This window comes from Sinohyriopsis cumingii, chromosome 5 (assembly GCF_028554795.1).
Source record: "Sinohyriopsis cumingii isolate HCF-2022 chromosome 5, ASM2855479v2, whole genome shotgun sequence".
Classification (NCBI taxonomy): domain Eukaryota; kingdom Metazoa; phylum Mollusca; class Bivalvia; order Unionida; family Unionidae; genus Sinohyriopsis; species Sinohyriopsis cumingii.
In genome coordinates this window covers 20,233,194-20,250,672 of record NC_142965.1, presented here as the reverse complement: position 1 = coordinate 20,250,672, position 17,479 = coordinate 20,233,194, and the positions used below count along the sequence as shown (strand labels likewise).

The 17,479-nt window shown below is 32.3% G+C and overlaps 1 protein-coding gene and 1 long non-coding RNA gene across 4 annotated transcripts in view; one reads left to right on the top strand and one right to left on the bottom strand.

The window, feature by feature from the left end:
- LOC149798746 (uncharacterized) overlaps window positions 1-17,479 on the bottom strand; it is a 126,792-nt gene that overhangs the window by 8,402 nt on the left and 100,911 nt on the right. The window lies entirely within an intron of this gene.
- LOC149798748 (uncharacterized) overlaps window positions 1-17,479 on the top strand; it is a 337,174-nt gene that overhangs the window by 296,512 nt on the left and 23,183 nt on the right. Inside the window, exons 84-86 of the mRNA XM_089957621.1 lie at window positions 1,024-1,088; window positions 4,060-4,265; window positions 7,015-7,106. Of these exons, the coding sequence (XP_089813747.1) occupies window positions 1,024-1,088; window positions 4,060-4,265; window positions 7,015-7,106 (363 nt within the window). The remainder of the gene's footprint in view (window positions 1-1,023; window positions 1,089-4,059; window positions 4,266-7,014; window positions 7,107-17,479) is intronic.

The window sequence follows — 17,479 nt, the reverse complement described above, 5'->3', positions numbered from 1 at the left end:
CATTGGGAACTGCCAAAAGATGCAGCCAACAAAGTAAGGTGTCTTAGTGCCTCAGTTGTCAATGAACTGGACTCATGAACAATAGGGTGCAGGTTCAAATCCTATTATTGGATCAGTCAGTCAGTTACCATGATGCACCCATGGGCAAAGTACTTTACTCCAGTCCTCAGCACTGAATAACCTTCTTGTGCTGTTGTGCCATAAAACACCAAACCAAGTTAGAATAATTCTTCTGTAATTGTATTTATGTCTCTACATTTTGTTTTACATTTTTCAATACTTTCTTTATAAAGACTCCAAAGTGATAAATATGGGGGACAATCTCATTAAATTTCACTATCCTGCCTGTATTAATTATTATTCTCTTTACTTCTGAAAACCTAGCAATCTATGTACAGTTTTTCTGTGAGAATACTATTCTTTTATTGATGAACTGACCATTTCATTTTCCAGGGGAGGGGGAGGAATCAAACATTCCATTTTCCAGGAAAGGGGGAGGGGATTTTTTTTATTTTTTTTTCAGCAACCTAAATATCTTAAATTAAGGGCACTCCTGCTGATTTGTCGAAAAAAAATAATTTTTCCATCATATTACCTGAAAATTGTTTTTATCTTGAAGTAACAAATAGATTAATATTCTCATTGAAAAAAAATCCCAGGCTGCCCCACCCTTCCAATGAAATGGTTGGTTTCTGAAACAAATACATTTACTTGTCCATACATTGCACTTCCCACTTGATAACATGATATTCCTATCATGTCATTATTCATGTTGAACATTTTTTGATTCATGAAAATGATTCAAAATGTCATGGTTATAATTATAAAATGTCCAATGCAACATTATATATTCATTCCTTAATTGCTAAAATATTGACATAGCAATCAACCAAGGAAGCATTGTAATTCTTGAAAGAAAGTTTATATTAATCAATCATATTTATAAGAATTATTGAAAACTTTATCAATATACTTTTAGAGATAATTTCAATTAAATGCAATACTGTTTTATTTCTTTATCAGACAGACAAGTTTTTATCTAGGCTGGTGGGTTATACAGGATGTAAAGCCTCGCAGGCAAAATTTAGGTATGTAATAACACTGATGTTTTCATTGTTCTCCATTAATGTTTCAGCAGGATTCAGTTTTCATTATTATTGATGTTGTAGATACTCACTTAATAGTGGCATAATGTGCTGGCCAGTCTGGGTCTCTGCAATATGTTAGGTGTAGTCAGTAGATCAAAGAACATAGACCCCACTCTGCCAGCACATAATGTGATGGCAAATCATGGTCTGAGTTGCTTGCAGTTTTACAAGGCTTATAGGCCAGTATATATAGTTGTTATGTTCATGTTAGACCTAGAGTTGGGAATAGCAAAGACACTAAATGTGCAATGCTTATAGATTAATTGATCAAGTAACCATCATTTTTATCAAGGACTGTTAAAGTGCAATGCTTGTACATTTATTCATCAAGTAACCATGGTTTTTATCAAGGACTCTTAAAGTGCAATGCTTATAGATTTATTCATCAAGTAACCATCGTTTTTATCAAGGACTCTTAAAGTGCAGTGCTTGTACATTTATTCATCAAGTAACCATGGTTTTTATCAAGGACTCATAAAGTGCCATGCTTGTACAATTATTTGTCAAATAACCATGGTTTTTATCAAGGACTTGTAAAGTGCAATACTTGTATATTTATTCATCAAGTAACCATGGTTTGTATCAAGGACTCTTAAAATGCAGTGCTTATATATTTATATATCAAATAACTATGTTTTTTATCAAAGACTCATAAAGTGCAATGCTTGTACATTTATTCATCAAGTAACCATGGTTTGTATCAAGGACTCTTAAAGTGCAATGCTTGTAAATTTATTCATCAAGTAACCATGGTTTTTATCAAGGACTCATAAAGTGCAATGCTTGTAGATTTATTCATCAAGTAACCATGGTTTTAATCAAGGACTTGTGTAATGCTTGTACATTTATTCATCAAGTAACCATGGTTTTTATCAAGGACTCATAAAGTGCAATGCTTGTACAATTATTTATCAAGTAACCATGGTTTTTATCAAAGACTCATAAAGTGTAATGCTGTACATTTATTTATCAAGTAACCATGATTTGTATCAAGGACTTGTGTAATGCTTGTACATTTATTCATCAAGTAACCATGGTTTTTATCAAGGACTCATAAAGTGTAATGCTTGTACATTTATTCATCAAGTAACCATGGTTTTTATCAAGGACTCATAAAGTGTAATGCTGTACATTTATTCATCAAGTAACCATGGTTTTTATCAAGAACTCATAAAGTGTAATGCTTGTACATTTATTCATCAAGTAACCATGGTTTTTATCAAGAACTCATAAAGTGTAATGCTTGTACATTTATTCATCAAGTAACCATGGTTTGTATCAAGAACTCATAAAGTGTAATGCTTGTACATTTATTCATCAAGTAACCATGGTTTGTATCAAGAACTCATAAAGTGTAATGCTTGTACATTTATTCATCAAGTAACCATGGTTTGTATCAAGAACTCATAAAGTGTAATGCTTGTACATTTATTCATCAAGTAACCATGGTTTTTATCAAGGACAACATGAACTCAATTAATGATAATTGTATTAAAATTGTACAATAAAAAATTTGACATTTCATGCCAGTACTAGTTATATGAATTGTCACAGACAATAATATGACATTTCATGCCAGTAATATTGATATGAATTGTCACAGACAATAATTTGACATTTCATGCCAGTAATATTGATATGAATTGTCACAGACAATGATATGACATTTCATGCCAGTAATATTAATATGAATTGTCACAGACAATAATTTGACATTTCATGCCGTAATAGTGATATGAATTGTCATAGACAATAATTTGACATTTCATGCCAGTAATATTGATATGAATTGTCACAGACAATGATATGACATTTCATGCCAGTAATATTAATATGAATTGTCACAGACAATAATTTGACATTTCATGCCGTAATAGTGATATGAATTGTCATAGACTATAATTTGACATTTCATGCCAGTAATATTGATATGAATTGTCATAGACTATAATTTGACATTTCATGCCGTAATAGTGATATGAATTGTCATAGACAATAATTTGACATTTCATGCCAGTAATATTGATATGAATTGTCATAGACAATAATTTGACATTTCATGCCAGTAATATTGATATGAATTGTCATAGACTATAATTTGACATTTCATGCCATAATAGTGATATGAATTGTCATAGACAATAATTTGACATTTCATGCAGTGATATTGATATGAATTGTCATAGACTATAATTTGACATTTCATGCTGTAATAGTGACATGAATTGTCATAGACAATAATTTGACATTTCATGCCAGTAATATTGATATGAATTGTGAAATTATTTTATTGGTAAACAAGATTGCAATAGTGTATACATTTTTAAGTTTGGTAAAAACTCTTGCTGGAAAAATTTCCCAGCAGTTTTTCATTGTGTCCTATCTGTAGTAATGATAATTATTGATATTTAAAGACTTCAGTGTTTTTATATAAATGATTTATCAAGCTGGAATCCATGCCAAACATTTTGATATTTGATTTTGTTTTTATTTTAATTCTCCTAATTGCAAGCTTCATGGTGATTTGTTTCTTTGTGTGTGCATGTGTGTGCACATGTTTGTGTGTATGTATGTGTGTGTGTGTCTGTGTGTCTATGTGAAGAATAGTGTTTAGCAGTCTGTCACCATTTGCACAGTCATTTAAACATGATAACAGATCTGTGCTAGGAAATATAGTTACATCAAATGTTTTGCCTGTCTTGTCAAATATATTGCCTGACTTCTTAAACATATTGAATGTCTTGTCAAACATTGCCTGTCATGTCCAATATATTGCCTGTTCTGTCAAACATATTGATTGTCTTTTCAAACGTATTGCTTATGTCAAGCATATTGTCTGTTTTATCAGACATATTGAATGTTATGTCAAACATATTACCTCTTATACAAATTTTTTCCATTTTAATTGCAGTGCCAATACAACAAATTCAGAGATAGTGTTTGACGTCAGCCTTGGGTTCAATGGAACTGTCAATGTTGCTGCATTACAGGCATCAGCTGCAGATATCATTTTTAATAACACTCTAAGATTCCGATATATTGTTACAGTGGGTCATCAAGTTGGACGCCTCCTTATTCACTATGCAGACATCGTAAAATATCAGACGTTTAAGTTTGGTATGAGTATAAGTGTATTTCGTATAATTTACTTTAGAATTTTTGAAATCTTTATTCAGGTCTTGGAAACTCAGAACATGATTATAAGGAATTCCAATGAAAATAAAACCATGGTTAATGATCCATTATATTTTTAAAAACAAATGCACCCAAAGTATGAAAATGCAGAATTATATCAGCCTTGAAAATGACAATACGCAAGAAAAAACATGTGGACTTGTCAATAATTAAGCTGCTAAAAGTATTTTTTTCCAGTCTTATGCTTACATGTTTAAGGGAAAGAGAGAGAGAAATAACATGCAAAGATTATGTGTTCATAAGTAAAAATGAACTTACAATGACTATGTGTTCATACGTAAAAAAGATGCATATATGCCTTGTGTGAAAATTAAATATGTAATTATGTTCCATAACATCCCTGACTGAGCACTTGGACTTGGTATGAAAATTAAATCTATAATTATGCTCCTTAACAACCCTGACTGAGCAATTGGACTTAATTAACTATATAATTATTCTCCTCAACAACCCTAACTAAGCGATTGGACTTGTTATGAAAATTAAATCTATAATTATGCTCCTTAACAACCCTAACTGAGCAGTTGGACTTAATTAACTATATAATTATTCTCCTCAACAACCCTAACTAAGCGATTGGACTTGTTATGAAAATTAAATCTATAATTATGCTCCTTGACAACCCTGGCTTAGCATTTGGACTAGGTATGAAAATTAAATATTATAATTATGTTTCTTAACAACCCTGACTGAGGACTTGGACTTGGTATGAAAATTAAATATATACATAATTATGTTCCTTAGCTCATTAACCCTCAAGACAAACAGCTAGGCATTCCCCTACAGCATGTGTGCAGAGGGATCACCAAGAGCAGTGTTAGCCTTACCAGTGCCTGTATCCCTGAGACATGCTGAGACTACATGGCTTGCATATTTTTACAGAGGGAGCTACTTCCAATAAATGTTATTTTCTTATTTATGTTTCTTTAATTAAGCTAAAATTTGGCACAGCAGTTCTTAATAAATTACATACATAATGGTATAAATTTCATACTACATGCAGAAATAAAACTCATGCATAAAGATGAAATAAATGATTTTCTTACCAATTTGTTTCTCTTGCCATGAATAATCCCTAAAATCCATGATGAATTCACACTGGGTAATTAACACTGTCAATACATGACATTCATTTCATTTTATGTAAACAGAAATTCCACTTGTCATCTCTCTTGCAAACTTAACCTCATGTGAATACTCTGTCAGAGTCTGTCAAGTAAAATTCTACTCCCAGCGGCTGATTCTCATAATTTTCATCATCTTCTATCTAAAACATTTCCACTATTTTTACCGCTATCGAAATATTGTTCAGCAATGTTCACTCTATATATGTAAGCTAAAATTGTATTGTTTAAAATGCCTGCATAATTAGGAAATGGCTTGAAATCAACCAATAGTTTGTGCCGATTTAACATGTCGTGTGGGATACAGGCCTAAACTAATACTGCCACTCATGCTCTGTGCTCGGGAAACAAGCTAGGTAAACTGCGCCATGTTATCATGGCACTTGGGAGATGAAGAAGGTAAAGTACAAAGAGTTATAGAGGTGGCAGGGGTTAATAAGTTAAAAGCCTTAATTGTGCATTTTTCCTCTGATTCCTCTCCATCATATAATACACCAATTTTTTGGGCTGCTGAATTTTTTTTTCCATCCAGAAACTGTTGCTATGTGAACATAATATCAATTTTTGGACTGCTCCAAAAGGTGTGTCCCTTTTTCCATCTAGGAATAGTTACATATGTTACCAAAATACAAATCATTTGGTCTACTCCAAAAGGTGGATCTCTCTCCATCCTGGAATGTTGTATCAAACAAAATACCAATCATTTGGTCTGCTTCAAAGGATGGATCTTTTTTTCCTGCCTGGAACTGTTGTATATGTAAAAAACCCACTTGCAATTGTAAGAGATTAAGGAGGTGAGGTCGAAAGAATTCACAAATCTGCATACATTTTATATTAAAAGTATGAACTTGTATGCTGTGGAGGTGGGATTTCTGTGGATTTCTTTTAGTTTGTTTCTTTTCTTTTTCTGTATAAAGTATTTAGTGTTGTATGTACCTTTCTTTATTGATTGTGCAACTACATACTGTGTATAAACATGCATCAAACAGAGGGTCATAAGGAGGATTAGTTCCGTGCAACTAATTGTGTCACCCTCTTTAAATAAAGTTGTTTTTATTATAATTTATATTAATGCAGACATAGACATGTGCTTATTATCTTGCCACTTTTATGGGCAGCATGACATTGGTTCCCAACTTTCCTTTAAAAGCAGCAAGATAACAGTAAACCCCATACAATGAAAGTCAAGCATTCAGTTTTGATTTTATTAGTAATTATGACTTATAAAGTATCTTAAGGACTTGTAGATTTTTACACTGTATTGTGTTTTTCAAGGGAAGACTGTTGATCTTAAAAGACAATAGTCACTTTTGATACCATTTTACTGTTCATTATATACTTTTGAAATTATAATTACCTTTCCTGTTTTTCAATCTCATTTTTAAAAAATTAAAAAATTGTTCTGAAATATGATTTCAGCATTCATGACCTATAATTTCAAATTTCCATTTAAGTAATATGCTAATTTTTTAAGTTTTGAAATCAGAACAAAAAATGTTATTTTCCAAATAATCAAATCATACAACCTGTTCCAATATTTATTTCAGATGGGTGGAGAATAGCCCTGACACAGGAGATACCATCAATTCTTCCAGTACCAACTAATATAAAAGCTGAGGAGGCTGCCCTGTGTACTCAGGTAAAATATCTTGGAGTGTAACAACTCTATAGTCTTAAACTAATATAAAAACTTAGGAGGCTGCCCTTTGTACTTAGGTATAATACCCTGCAGTGTTACAAATCTATGGTCTTAAACTAATATAAAAACTTAGGAGGCTGCCCTTTGTACTTAATATGTATAACACCCTGAAGTGTTACAAATCTATGGTCTTAAACTAATATAAAAACTTAGGAGGCTGCCCTTTGTACTTAATATGTACAACACCCTGAAGTGTTACAAATCTATGGTCTTAAACTAATATAAAAACTTAGGAGGCTGCCCTTTGTACTTATTATGTATAACACCCTGAAGTGTTACAAATCTATGGTCTTAAACTAATATAAAAACTTAGGAGGCTGCCCTTTGTACTTAATATGTGTAACACCCTGAAGTGTTACAAATCTATGGTCTTAAACTAATATAAAAACTTAGGAGGCTGCCCTTTGTTCTTAATATGTATAACACCCTGAAGTGTTACAAATCCATGGTCTTAAACTAATATAAAAACTTAGGAGGCTGCCCTTTGTACTTAGGTATAATACCCTGAAGTGTAACAACTCTATGGTCTTAAACTAATATAAAAACTTAGGAGGCTGCCCTTTGTACCTAATATGTATAATACCCTGAAAACAGTGCAGATTAAGCTGAGGATATCTACATTTTTTGGGTTGATATAAGAAATCATGTGACAAGAGAAGTTGAAACATCACACTTGCGTCAAGCTAGACTTGAATTTTAGGGAGAAGTGAGAGCTGAACAGACCAAAGTGGGAGCAAAGCAAGAAATCCAATATGTGCGTGTTTTTGTTCTTTTATTTGAATTATTTCCCAGTATGCACATCTGCATTTAGCATTCATTTTAAGAAATAGTTTTCTCAAATAGAAAGTTTTCTGATATATTATAGCCACATTTGGTATGTGTATAAAAATTATCACATTCATATGCAGTGTATTTTGACTTTAGGATTTTAAAAGAGTAGAAGCTTTATATTGTAATGAATTTAAACTGAAAGGAGTAACTAGATTAAAGTATTGTGATTGCTAGTTAGTGAAAATGCTTAACCAACTTCCCTTAATCAGGAATTATTGTCTTTTTACATTATCAAAGTTCACTATAAAATAGCAGTTGAAAAGATTTTTAACTTTGTTTAAAACAACTGCATGTACCATGTACACGAGAGCAAATGCACACCCATCTTTAGATCATACCCGTTGTCCTAATTGCTTGTTGCTAATAAAACTTTACTGTAACTATTCATAGGCAGAACACTGAAGCATTCAAGTTGAATGAACTAAACCCTTCTTTCCAACCAAATTGACAAGATGTGAGAGCATCTATTTTTAGAGATATATTTTCTTAATCTATCCACTCACTTTCTAGCTTCATTACAAAAGTCCATTGCTAGGATTGCCAATGTTAGGTTTACTGTTTGTCTACATACTTGTAGTAATATTAGGCATTTGTTAAATAGTATTTGCTTCACTGCTTGTTTTTTGTATTTTCACCTTTTTCCAACTTTGACCTTACAGTGAATTCCACTATATAGCACTGAATCATATGTTTCTGTCCAACATAATTGCATTTTTAGGCTAAATATTTAATAACATTATATTCAGACTTTATTTTCTTTGAAATACATATTTTCCTTCATATATTTGCCCAATGGTTTACAAAAACAGACACACTAATAAAATGGTACTTCCCAGATACTACATTGTCCAGCATTATGATAGTTTCATTTACAATTGACTGATTTTATGAATAAAGTAATATACACATGGCAGTTAAAATATTTAGATCTCTGATTCTCTTCTTAAAAAACAAATTGCTTTTTTCATTTTATTGTTTAAGTTTCAAAACAAAATTTTGTATAATTTTATCATGAAAGGATAATTTGCAGAAATTGGGCAATCATAGTTGCTAATTTACTCAGGAAAGGGTTAATGGTCCATCAGGTATTAAAACACCAGCCTGTGAAAGAGCAAGAGTTTGTCAGCACAATTGGTATCAACTCCAGCTATTTGATGACTTGATGCCTACATTTCGCCTTGAACTACAACACAAGACTGCAACTACTGGCTAAGGCAAGGGAGCATCTCAGTAGCTATGGTCACTCAGTGTACCTCAGAAAAATCCCAGGACAAAGTCATCTTCACTTTCCACACAGAAGAAGGCAAAGTTTACATTTTTTAGGCAACTTAGTCGCCTGGTAGCATGACCCCTGATCATATTGTCACAAGTTGCATAGTAGTGAGTAATAACACAAGTGGCAAAGTAGTGAGTAATAACACAAGTGGCAAAGTAGTGAGTAATAACACTAAATGTTTCCACTTTACAAGTTAAATATTTCCTTATTTCTACAAAAAAAACATAGATTTTCTTTTTATTTAATATTTTTTTTAAAGCAAAAGCCTTAATTTTGCATGGATTTGTGTCTCCATTTTGTGTTAACATTTCTACATCAATAGATGAATTACCGAAATATTACAATAATTATCAGATAATGACTTTTTAAAAATTTAGATTGTACATATAATGAATAATTTGTAAAATAAATGACTGTTGTAAATATTAAAATGAAGAGGTTGTTACTTGCATTAACACATTTCTTGCATGGATTGATACAGTGAATATTGCAGAGGTGGGGATACTGTAGAAACCCACTCATTCCTCTGTTATAATCCCCACACCAAAATGGGAGAGCCCTGTCATTATCACCTTGTATTTTTCAGTCCATCTGACTTTCTATTTCCATTTATTTTTAAAAAACATACCTCAGCAAACTTTACACATAATTTCGATGCCAATTGCATCAATTGGTGGATGAGTTTTAATGCCAATTGCATCAATTGGTGGGCAAGTTTTGATGCAAATTGCATTGACTGGTGGGCAAATTTTGATGCCAATTGCATCAATTGGTGGGAGAATTTTGATGCCAATTGCATCAATTGGTGGGTGAATTTTGATGCCATTGCATCAATTGGTGGGTGAATTTTGATGCCACTTGCATCAATTGGTGGGTGAATTTTGATGCCATTGCATCAGTTGATGGACAAATTTTGATGCCAATTGCATCAATTGGTGGGCAAATTTTGATGCCATTGGGTTTGCACATAACATTCAGATCATGGGATGTTTCTTTTAAAAATTTCATTTTTTTAGGTCCAATTTATGTTATGGAGTTATCAGCCTTTACCAATAACATTTAATTTCCATAACAACAGATCATTGTAACCTGCATATCTCTGGAACCATTCAAGTTTATGATGCAATATTCGTACATACATTGATAATAGTACTGCTTAGGAACCAATCCACTTTTTGAAACAATTTGGTATGTACATTGTAACCAGCAAAACTCTGGAACCATTCAGCATTTTATGATGCAAATTGGTGTGTACATTGTAACCACTATAGCACTGAAACCATTCAATATGCACCTCTCCCTCAATAACTCGTGCACAACGGGGTCCACAAACATTTACTGCACTATTAACAAGGTGCAAGTTACCAAGGGACTTCCAAAAATTGGAAAAAAATCGCTTTGACATCGAGAAAACCAGGGAAGGGGCAGTGGCATTGGGGAACTGGGCTGTTTATTTACTGGATCCTCATTTTACAATCATGTCGATAATAATTTTTAATAACGTGCTTTTTCTAATGAAGTTGTTCATTATTCTGTTTAAATAACATTTATTTTCAAAACGTCCAACATATGAAAGATCGTTCCAACTGGTTTCAACAACCATCATGTGTATGTGAATAAATCTGTGTATTACGTCAATGCTTTTTGTTTTCTTGATGAGTCTGGTTCCCGTAGTGGTTTTTAATACTATCCTGCCAAATTGGGAGTTCCCAGAGCTGTGGACTAGACTAACTGTTGATTCACCACCAAACAAGATTCTATTTTTTCAAAAACATGCATGTGACAATCGTCTGTGCTGAAACTCAATTTTTGTATTGTTCAGTTAGTACAATATTGAAGTGAGTTCACCCAACATGAACCGGGGCTGCTAGATTTTAAATTTGTTGGATTTTCGTTCCTTTTAACTTTTCTTTTATTCCATCTCCTTTATTTGATTCAAAAGACATAATTAACATGATAATACAAAGGAGGCCAGCTTTTTAATCAGTGCAACAATACCACAAATACTTCTGGAAGTCAGTTATCAAAACATGGTCGGCACTTAAGTAGGTTCTCAGAGAAATGCTTGCAGACATAGCTGTTACGACAGATTGATGCATTTCATGTTTAATTTCAAGAGGATGGTGTTGTTGTTATAGGGTTTAACACCATTTTTCAGCACACAATAGGCTATACATGGCGGCCAGTATTAATGGTGGAGGAAGAACCTGGGAAATTCACAGAAAGAACCATTGACCCTCGAGAAGCTACTGGCAAGCTTTCTCACATATCCACATTGGCCGAATCCGAGACTTAAATCCATGCAGACAGAGGTGAGATGGCAGTGATCCGTAATGAAGAGCGCTTTAGACCACTCGGCCACTCGGGGCTCCTCATTTCAAGAGGACACATTGTATTTATGACGATTACACTTAAAACTAGAACACAAATTTCAATTGATAAAAAAAAATTATTTAATTTGTATTTATTAAAATACTGTCTCCACTCAGTGTAAGTGACATTTTCATTGATCAAAATTTCCTTACATATCATTAATTGTGGTGTACTAGGAATGTTGTTTGGAAAGTAAATGTAAAAAATTGTATGACCTATTTTTAAATTTGATATTTCATAGTGTTCGATGATAAAACGAGTGATACAACCAAGTTTCCATTACCAATTTTGATCACAATTTTCTTCAAGTTCAACAAACAGGGATCAATTTTTTGGGTATTTTCTGGTTTAAAAGATGGGATCCATGCCTGAGCCATGTTATAAGCAGGTTCGCGAGTTATCAGGGCACGAGTTATCGAGGGAGTGGTGTATTATGATGCAAATTAGTATGTACATTGTAATCAGTATAGCACTGAAACCATTCCACATACTATGATGCAAATTGGTATGTACATTGTAACCAGTATAGCACTGGAACCATTCAACATATTATGATGCAGATTGGTATGTACATTGTAACCAGTATAGCACTGGAACCATTCAACATATTATGATGCAAATTGGTATGTACATTGTAACCAGTATAGCAAAGGAACCATTCAACATATTATTATGCAAATTGGTATGTACATTGTAACCAGTATAGCACTGGAACCATTCAACATATTATTATGCAAATTGGTATGTACATTATAACCAGTATAGCACTGGAACCATTCAACATATTATGATGCAAATTGGTATGTACATTGTAACCAGAGATCTACAGCAGATGACTTTTTTATTGTGGATAGTGCTATGACACTAGATATTTAACCTAATATCACCAAATGGAATGTTGCTGTAATTGGTGTATTTATTCCCATTCATGGCCTAGATCTTTAACAATATTTTCAAATGGAATGTTGCTGTAATTGGTATATTTATTCCAATTCATGGCCTAGATCTTAAACAACATTCTTACTGTTCACTGTTTTTATTCCAGTTCATATTGTAATCAACATTGTTAGTTCTAGTTTCATTCCTTTTCATGATGTATGTTGTTAATATAATGTTGCTCCTGTCTTTTCATTACTTTTCAAAATCTGTATTGTTAACAATGATACTCGGTTTTCATTCCTTTGCATTACCTATATTCTTAACAACATTGTTACTTATCTCTCTTTTCATTCCTTTGCAAGGCCTATTTTCTTAACAACATTGTTACTTATCTCTCTTTTCATTCCTTTGCAAGGCCTATTTTCTTAACAACATTGTTACTTCTCTCTCTTTTCACTCCATTGCATGGCCTATATTCTTAACAACATTGTTACTTCTCTCTGTTGTCATTCCTTTGCGAGGCCTGTATTCTCAACAACATTGTTACTTTTCTGTTTTCATTCCTTTGCAAGGCCTATATTCTTTTAACAACATTTTTACTTCTCTGTTTTCGTTCCTTTGCATTGCCTATATTCTTAACAACATTGTTACTTCTCTCTGTTTTCATTCCTTGCGAGGCCTATATTCTTAACAACATTGTTACTTCTCTCTGTTGTCATTCCTTGCGAGGCCTATATTCTTAACAACATTGTTACTTCTGTTTTCATTCCTTTGCATGGCCTATATTCTTAACAACATTGTTATTTCTCTCTGTTTTCATTTCTTTGCAAGGCCTATATTCTTAACAACATTTTTACTTTTCTCTGTTTTCATTACTTTGCATGGCCTATATGCTTAACAACATTGCCACTTCTCTCTGTTTTCATTCCTTTGCATGACCTATATTCTTAACTACTTTGTTACTTCTCTGTTTTCATTCCTTTGCATGGCCTGTATTCTCAACAACATTGTTACTTCTCTCTGTTTTCATTCCTTTGCATGGCCTATATTCTTAACAACAATTTTACTTCTGTTTTCATTCCTTTTCATGACCCATATTATGAATAACATTATTTCAAATCTCTGTCTAAATTCCCTTTAATAGCCTATATTGTAAGAAACATTTTTTCATTCATTTTCATGACCTACATCTTTTACAACAGTGTTTCATTCTCTTTCTTGGCCTATATCTTTTACAACAGTGTTTTCATTCCCTTTCATGGCCTATATCTTTTACAACAGTGTTTTCATTCCCTTTCATGGCCTATATCTTTTACAACAGTGTTTCATTCCTTTTCATGGCCTATATCTTTTACAACAGTGTTTTCATTCCCTTTCATGGCCTATATCTTTTACAACAGTGTTTTCATTCCCTTTCATGGCCTATATCTTTTACAACAGTGTTTCATTACCTTTCATGGCCTATATCTTTTACAACAGTGTTTCATTCCCTTTCATGGCCTATATCTTTTACAACATTGTTTCTCCTCATAGTTTTCATTTATTTTCTTGGCCTGTATTGTGAGTAAAAGCAAGAATTACTTTAAGTTGTTCAAAGAATTGTTAATTATATTTATCATTTCCTAGGCTGATAGGTACAGATTTTCTTTATTAATGTATAATATTGATTGATAATATATTATGACTTAGTCACTGGTTCAAAATTGAACTCATTACAAGAGAATTATATTACAAAGTGCAAGGTCCAATTTATCTGTGTACACAGGATTCTAAATTTTCTTGTAATTAATATTTGTTCTGTTGCTAATTAAACCCTAAGACAATATTATAGAGGTAAATGAATACAAATGTAATTAAAAGTTTCACTGAAATAAACCTGGGACTGTATTGTAGAGGTAAAATCTCCAAAGACAAAATGCTTCAGCTACTGTTTCATCTTTTACTCTTCTTAGAAAAATAGCCATCATGTACTATAGACATTAGGTACTATAAATAGTCATCATGTATTATAAATAGTCAACACATACTATCGAGTCAGCATGTACTATTAATAGTCATCATGTACTATAAAGATGTTCTATCATCATGTACTATAAAGATGTACTATCATTATGTAATATCATCATGTACTATCATTATGTACTATAAAGATGTACTATCATTATGTAATATCATCATGTACTATCATCATGTACTATAAAGATGTTCTGTCATCATGTAATATCATCATGTACTATCATCATGTACTATCATCATGTACTATAAAGATGTACTATCATTATGTAATATCATCATGTACTATCATCATGTACTATAAAGATGTACTATCATTATGTAATATCATCATGTACTATCATCATGTACTATAAAGATGTTCTGTCATCATGTACTATCATCATGTACTATCATCATGTACTATAAAGATGTTCTGTCATCATGTAATATCATCATGTACTATCATTATGTACTATCATCATGTACTTTAAAGATGTACTATCTTCATGTACCTATAAGGATGTACTATAATCATGTACTATCATCATCTACTATTAAGATGTTTTGATAAAGAAAAGTGCCTAAATGTTCACTTTGTAAGCAGGAAATGAAGTCTGTTCAAATTTTATTTTTATGCAAAACGATTGTCATCTAAGGTTGGTTTTTTTTTTTTATTCAGACCCAAAAAGTCAGATTTGACTGCAACTAATCCAATGAAAAATTAGCTTTCCAAAAATAACTATGATGCACAGTTAGGAAAATGGCTTTCCAAAAAATGACAATGATGCACAGTTAGGAAAAAGGCTTTCCAAAAATAACTGTGATGCACATTTAAGAAAATGGCTTTCCAAAAATAACTGTGATCCTCAGAAGCATGTTCTTTGCTTCACATTTGTCCATATAAATTTTTCAACAATATGACTTTTGTAGACTTAAACTTCTATACATTATTTTTTTTATCTTCAATTTTTACAGTCTTGACTAGGGTTGAAAGATGCAAAGTCAATTTTTTTTCGTCTTGACTAGGGTTGAAATATGCAAAGTCAATTTTATAGTCTTGACTAGGGTTGAAATATACAAAGTCAATTTTTATAGTTTTGATTAGGGTTGAAAGATGCAAAGTCAATTTTATAGTCTTGACTAGGGTTGAAATATGCAAAGTCAATTTTTATAGTCTTGACTAGGGTTGAACTATGCAAAGTCAATTTTTTTAGTCTTGACTAGGGTTGAAAGATGCAAAGTCAATTTTTATAGTCTTGACTAGGGTTGAAAGATGCAAAGGTGGCGCTCACCAGATAATATGTACTTTTGAGAGAGTGACGTATGTAAGGTGAAGTAGTTCGCATTTAAAACATGCACAGTGGAGAGAACGTTTGCATACCTCTATGCTACATTAATGTAATGTGGATGATATTTCTTTTGGATATTGTACTTTTGGAAATTTTACATGATTTAAGCACACTGCTAACTAAAATGACTGCTCCCTTGTGTTAAAAAATCAGTCTGAATTAGTCTAAAGTACACTATACATAGCAGCTATTAAAATAGGGAAAATGAATTTTGCCAGACTAGACAATACCAGCTTCTGAAAGTGCAATGAATGAATTACCAAATATATAAAATGTAAAAAAAGTTATCGGCTCTTTTTTATACAATTGACCTCTGAAGTTCAGGAAGTGAAAATGACCAAGTAGAGCTAGCACTTTTTTGAAAGGTGCACATTTGAAGTAAGGCCAAGCTGTATACTCTATAACCCATAGTACACCCATCAATCATACACCAAAATAAAGGGAATTAAAGGTTCTTTGCATTATACCTAAGATATACAAGGTCTTTTTTAAATAGCCAGTATAACCAGTGAGGAAAGCCGGGGACATTCTTTTTCTTTAAATTCCTAACCCTATGCAAAATGCGAAACTGTATAGCGCCACCTTAAAGAAAATAAAAAAATGTTTGCAATTATTTTTTTTATTTTCATATAATTATGTATGATGTTCTGAATAAAATGGTACATTCATATTGCATTTAAGCATGAAAATAAGCTAATTATGATCATTTTTCTCTTGCTTACATAATTTGCCATGAGGTATATTTGTGTGAGTAGTGACCTTAATTATGGGGAAATTAGAAGACTGAGAATATAGGAATAGAGTCAACTTAAATTTAAAACTGTTGCAATAAGTGACAGAAATATATGGTGAAAATGTTTCTTTTCATTTATTTGCAATGAAATAAAAAAATAAATGAAGAGAAAGTGAATTCGCTTCTTCCATATTAAACAATAGGCAAATATTTTACACTTTGACCTTTGACCTTTATGAAGCTGATGAGTTACCTCCCTTTTCTAATTGTAAAATTCATTGTTGATATCTCAGAAATAATTTTGGCTAGTTTCATGTTCCTGTCATTCAGCATAACATTGGTTGCTATGTTTACAAAATGTAATGTGCATTCTTAAAATAGCTCACTTTTATCATGGGGGGGGGTAGGCTGGACTTATTAGAGACTCTGACTCTCATAAATACTGTTCTGTGTGGAAAAAGGCAGGAGAATTATTCATAAGGATTGTTTTGATGCTTGCGACTTAAATGTTTCAGCCATATAAACATAATTAAATCATAAAAAATAATACCTACATCTTCTTTATGGTGGCGCTCACCAGATAATATGTACTTTTGAGAGAGTGACGTATGTAAGGTGAAGTAGTTCGCATTTAAAACATGCACAGTGGAGAGAACGTTTGCATACCTCTATGCTACATTAATGTAATGTGGATGATATTTCTTTTGGATATTGTACTTTTGGAAATTTTACATGATTTAAGCACACTGCTAACTAAAATGACTGCTCCCTTGTGTTAAAAAATCAGTCTGAATTAGTCTAAAGTACACTATACATAGCAGCTATTAAAATAGGGAAAATGAATTTTGCCAGACTAGACAATACCAGCTTCTGAAAG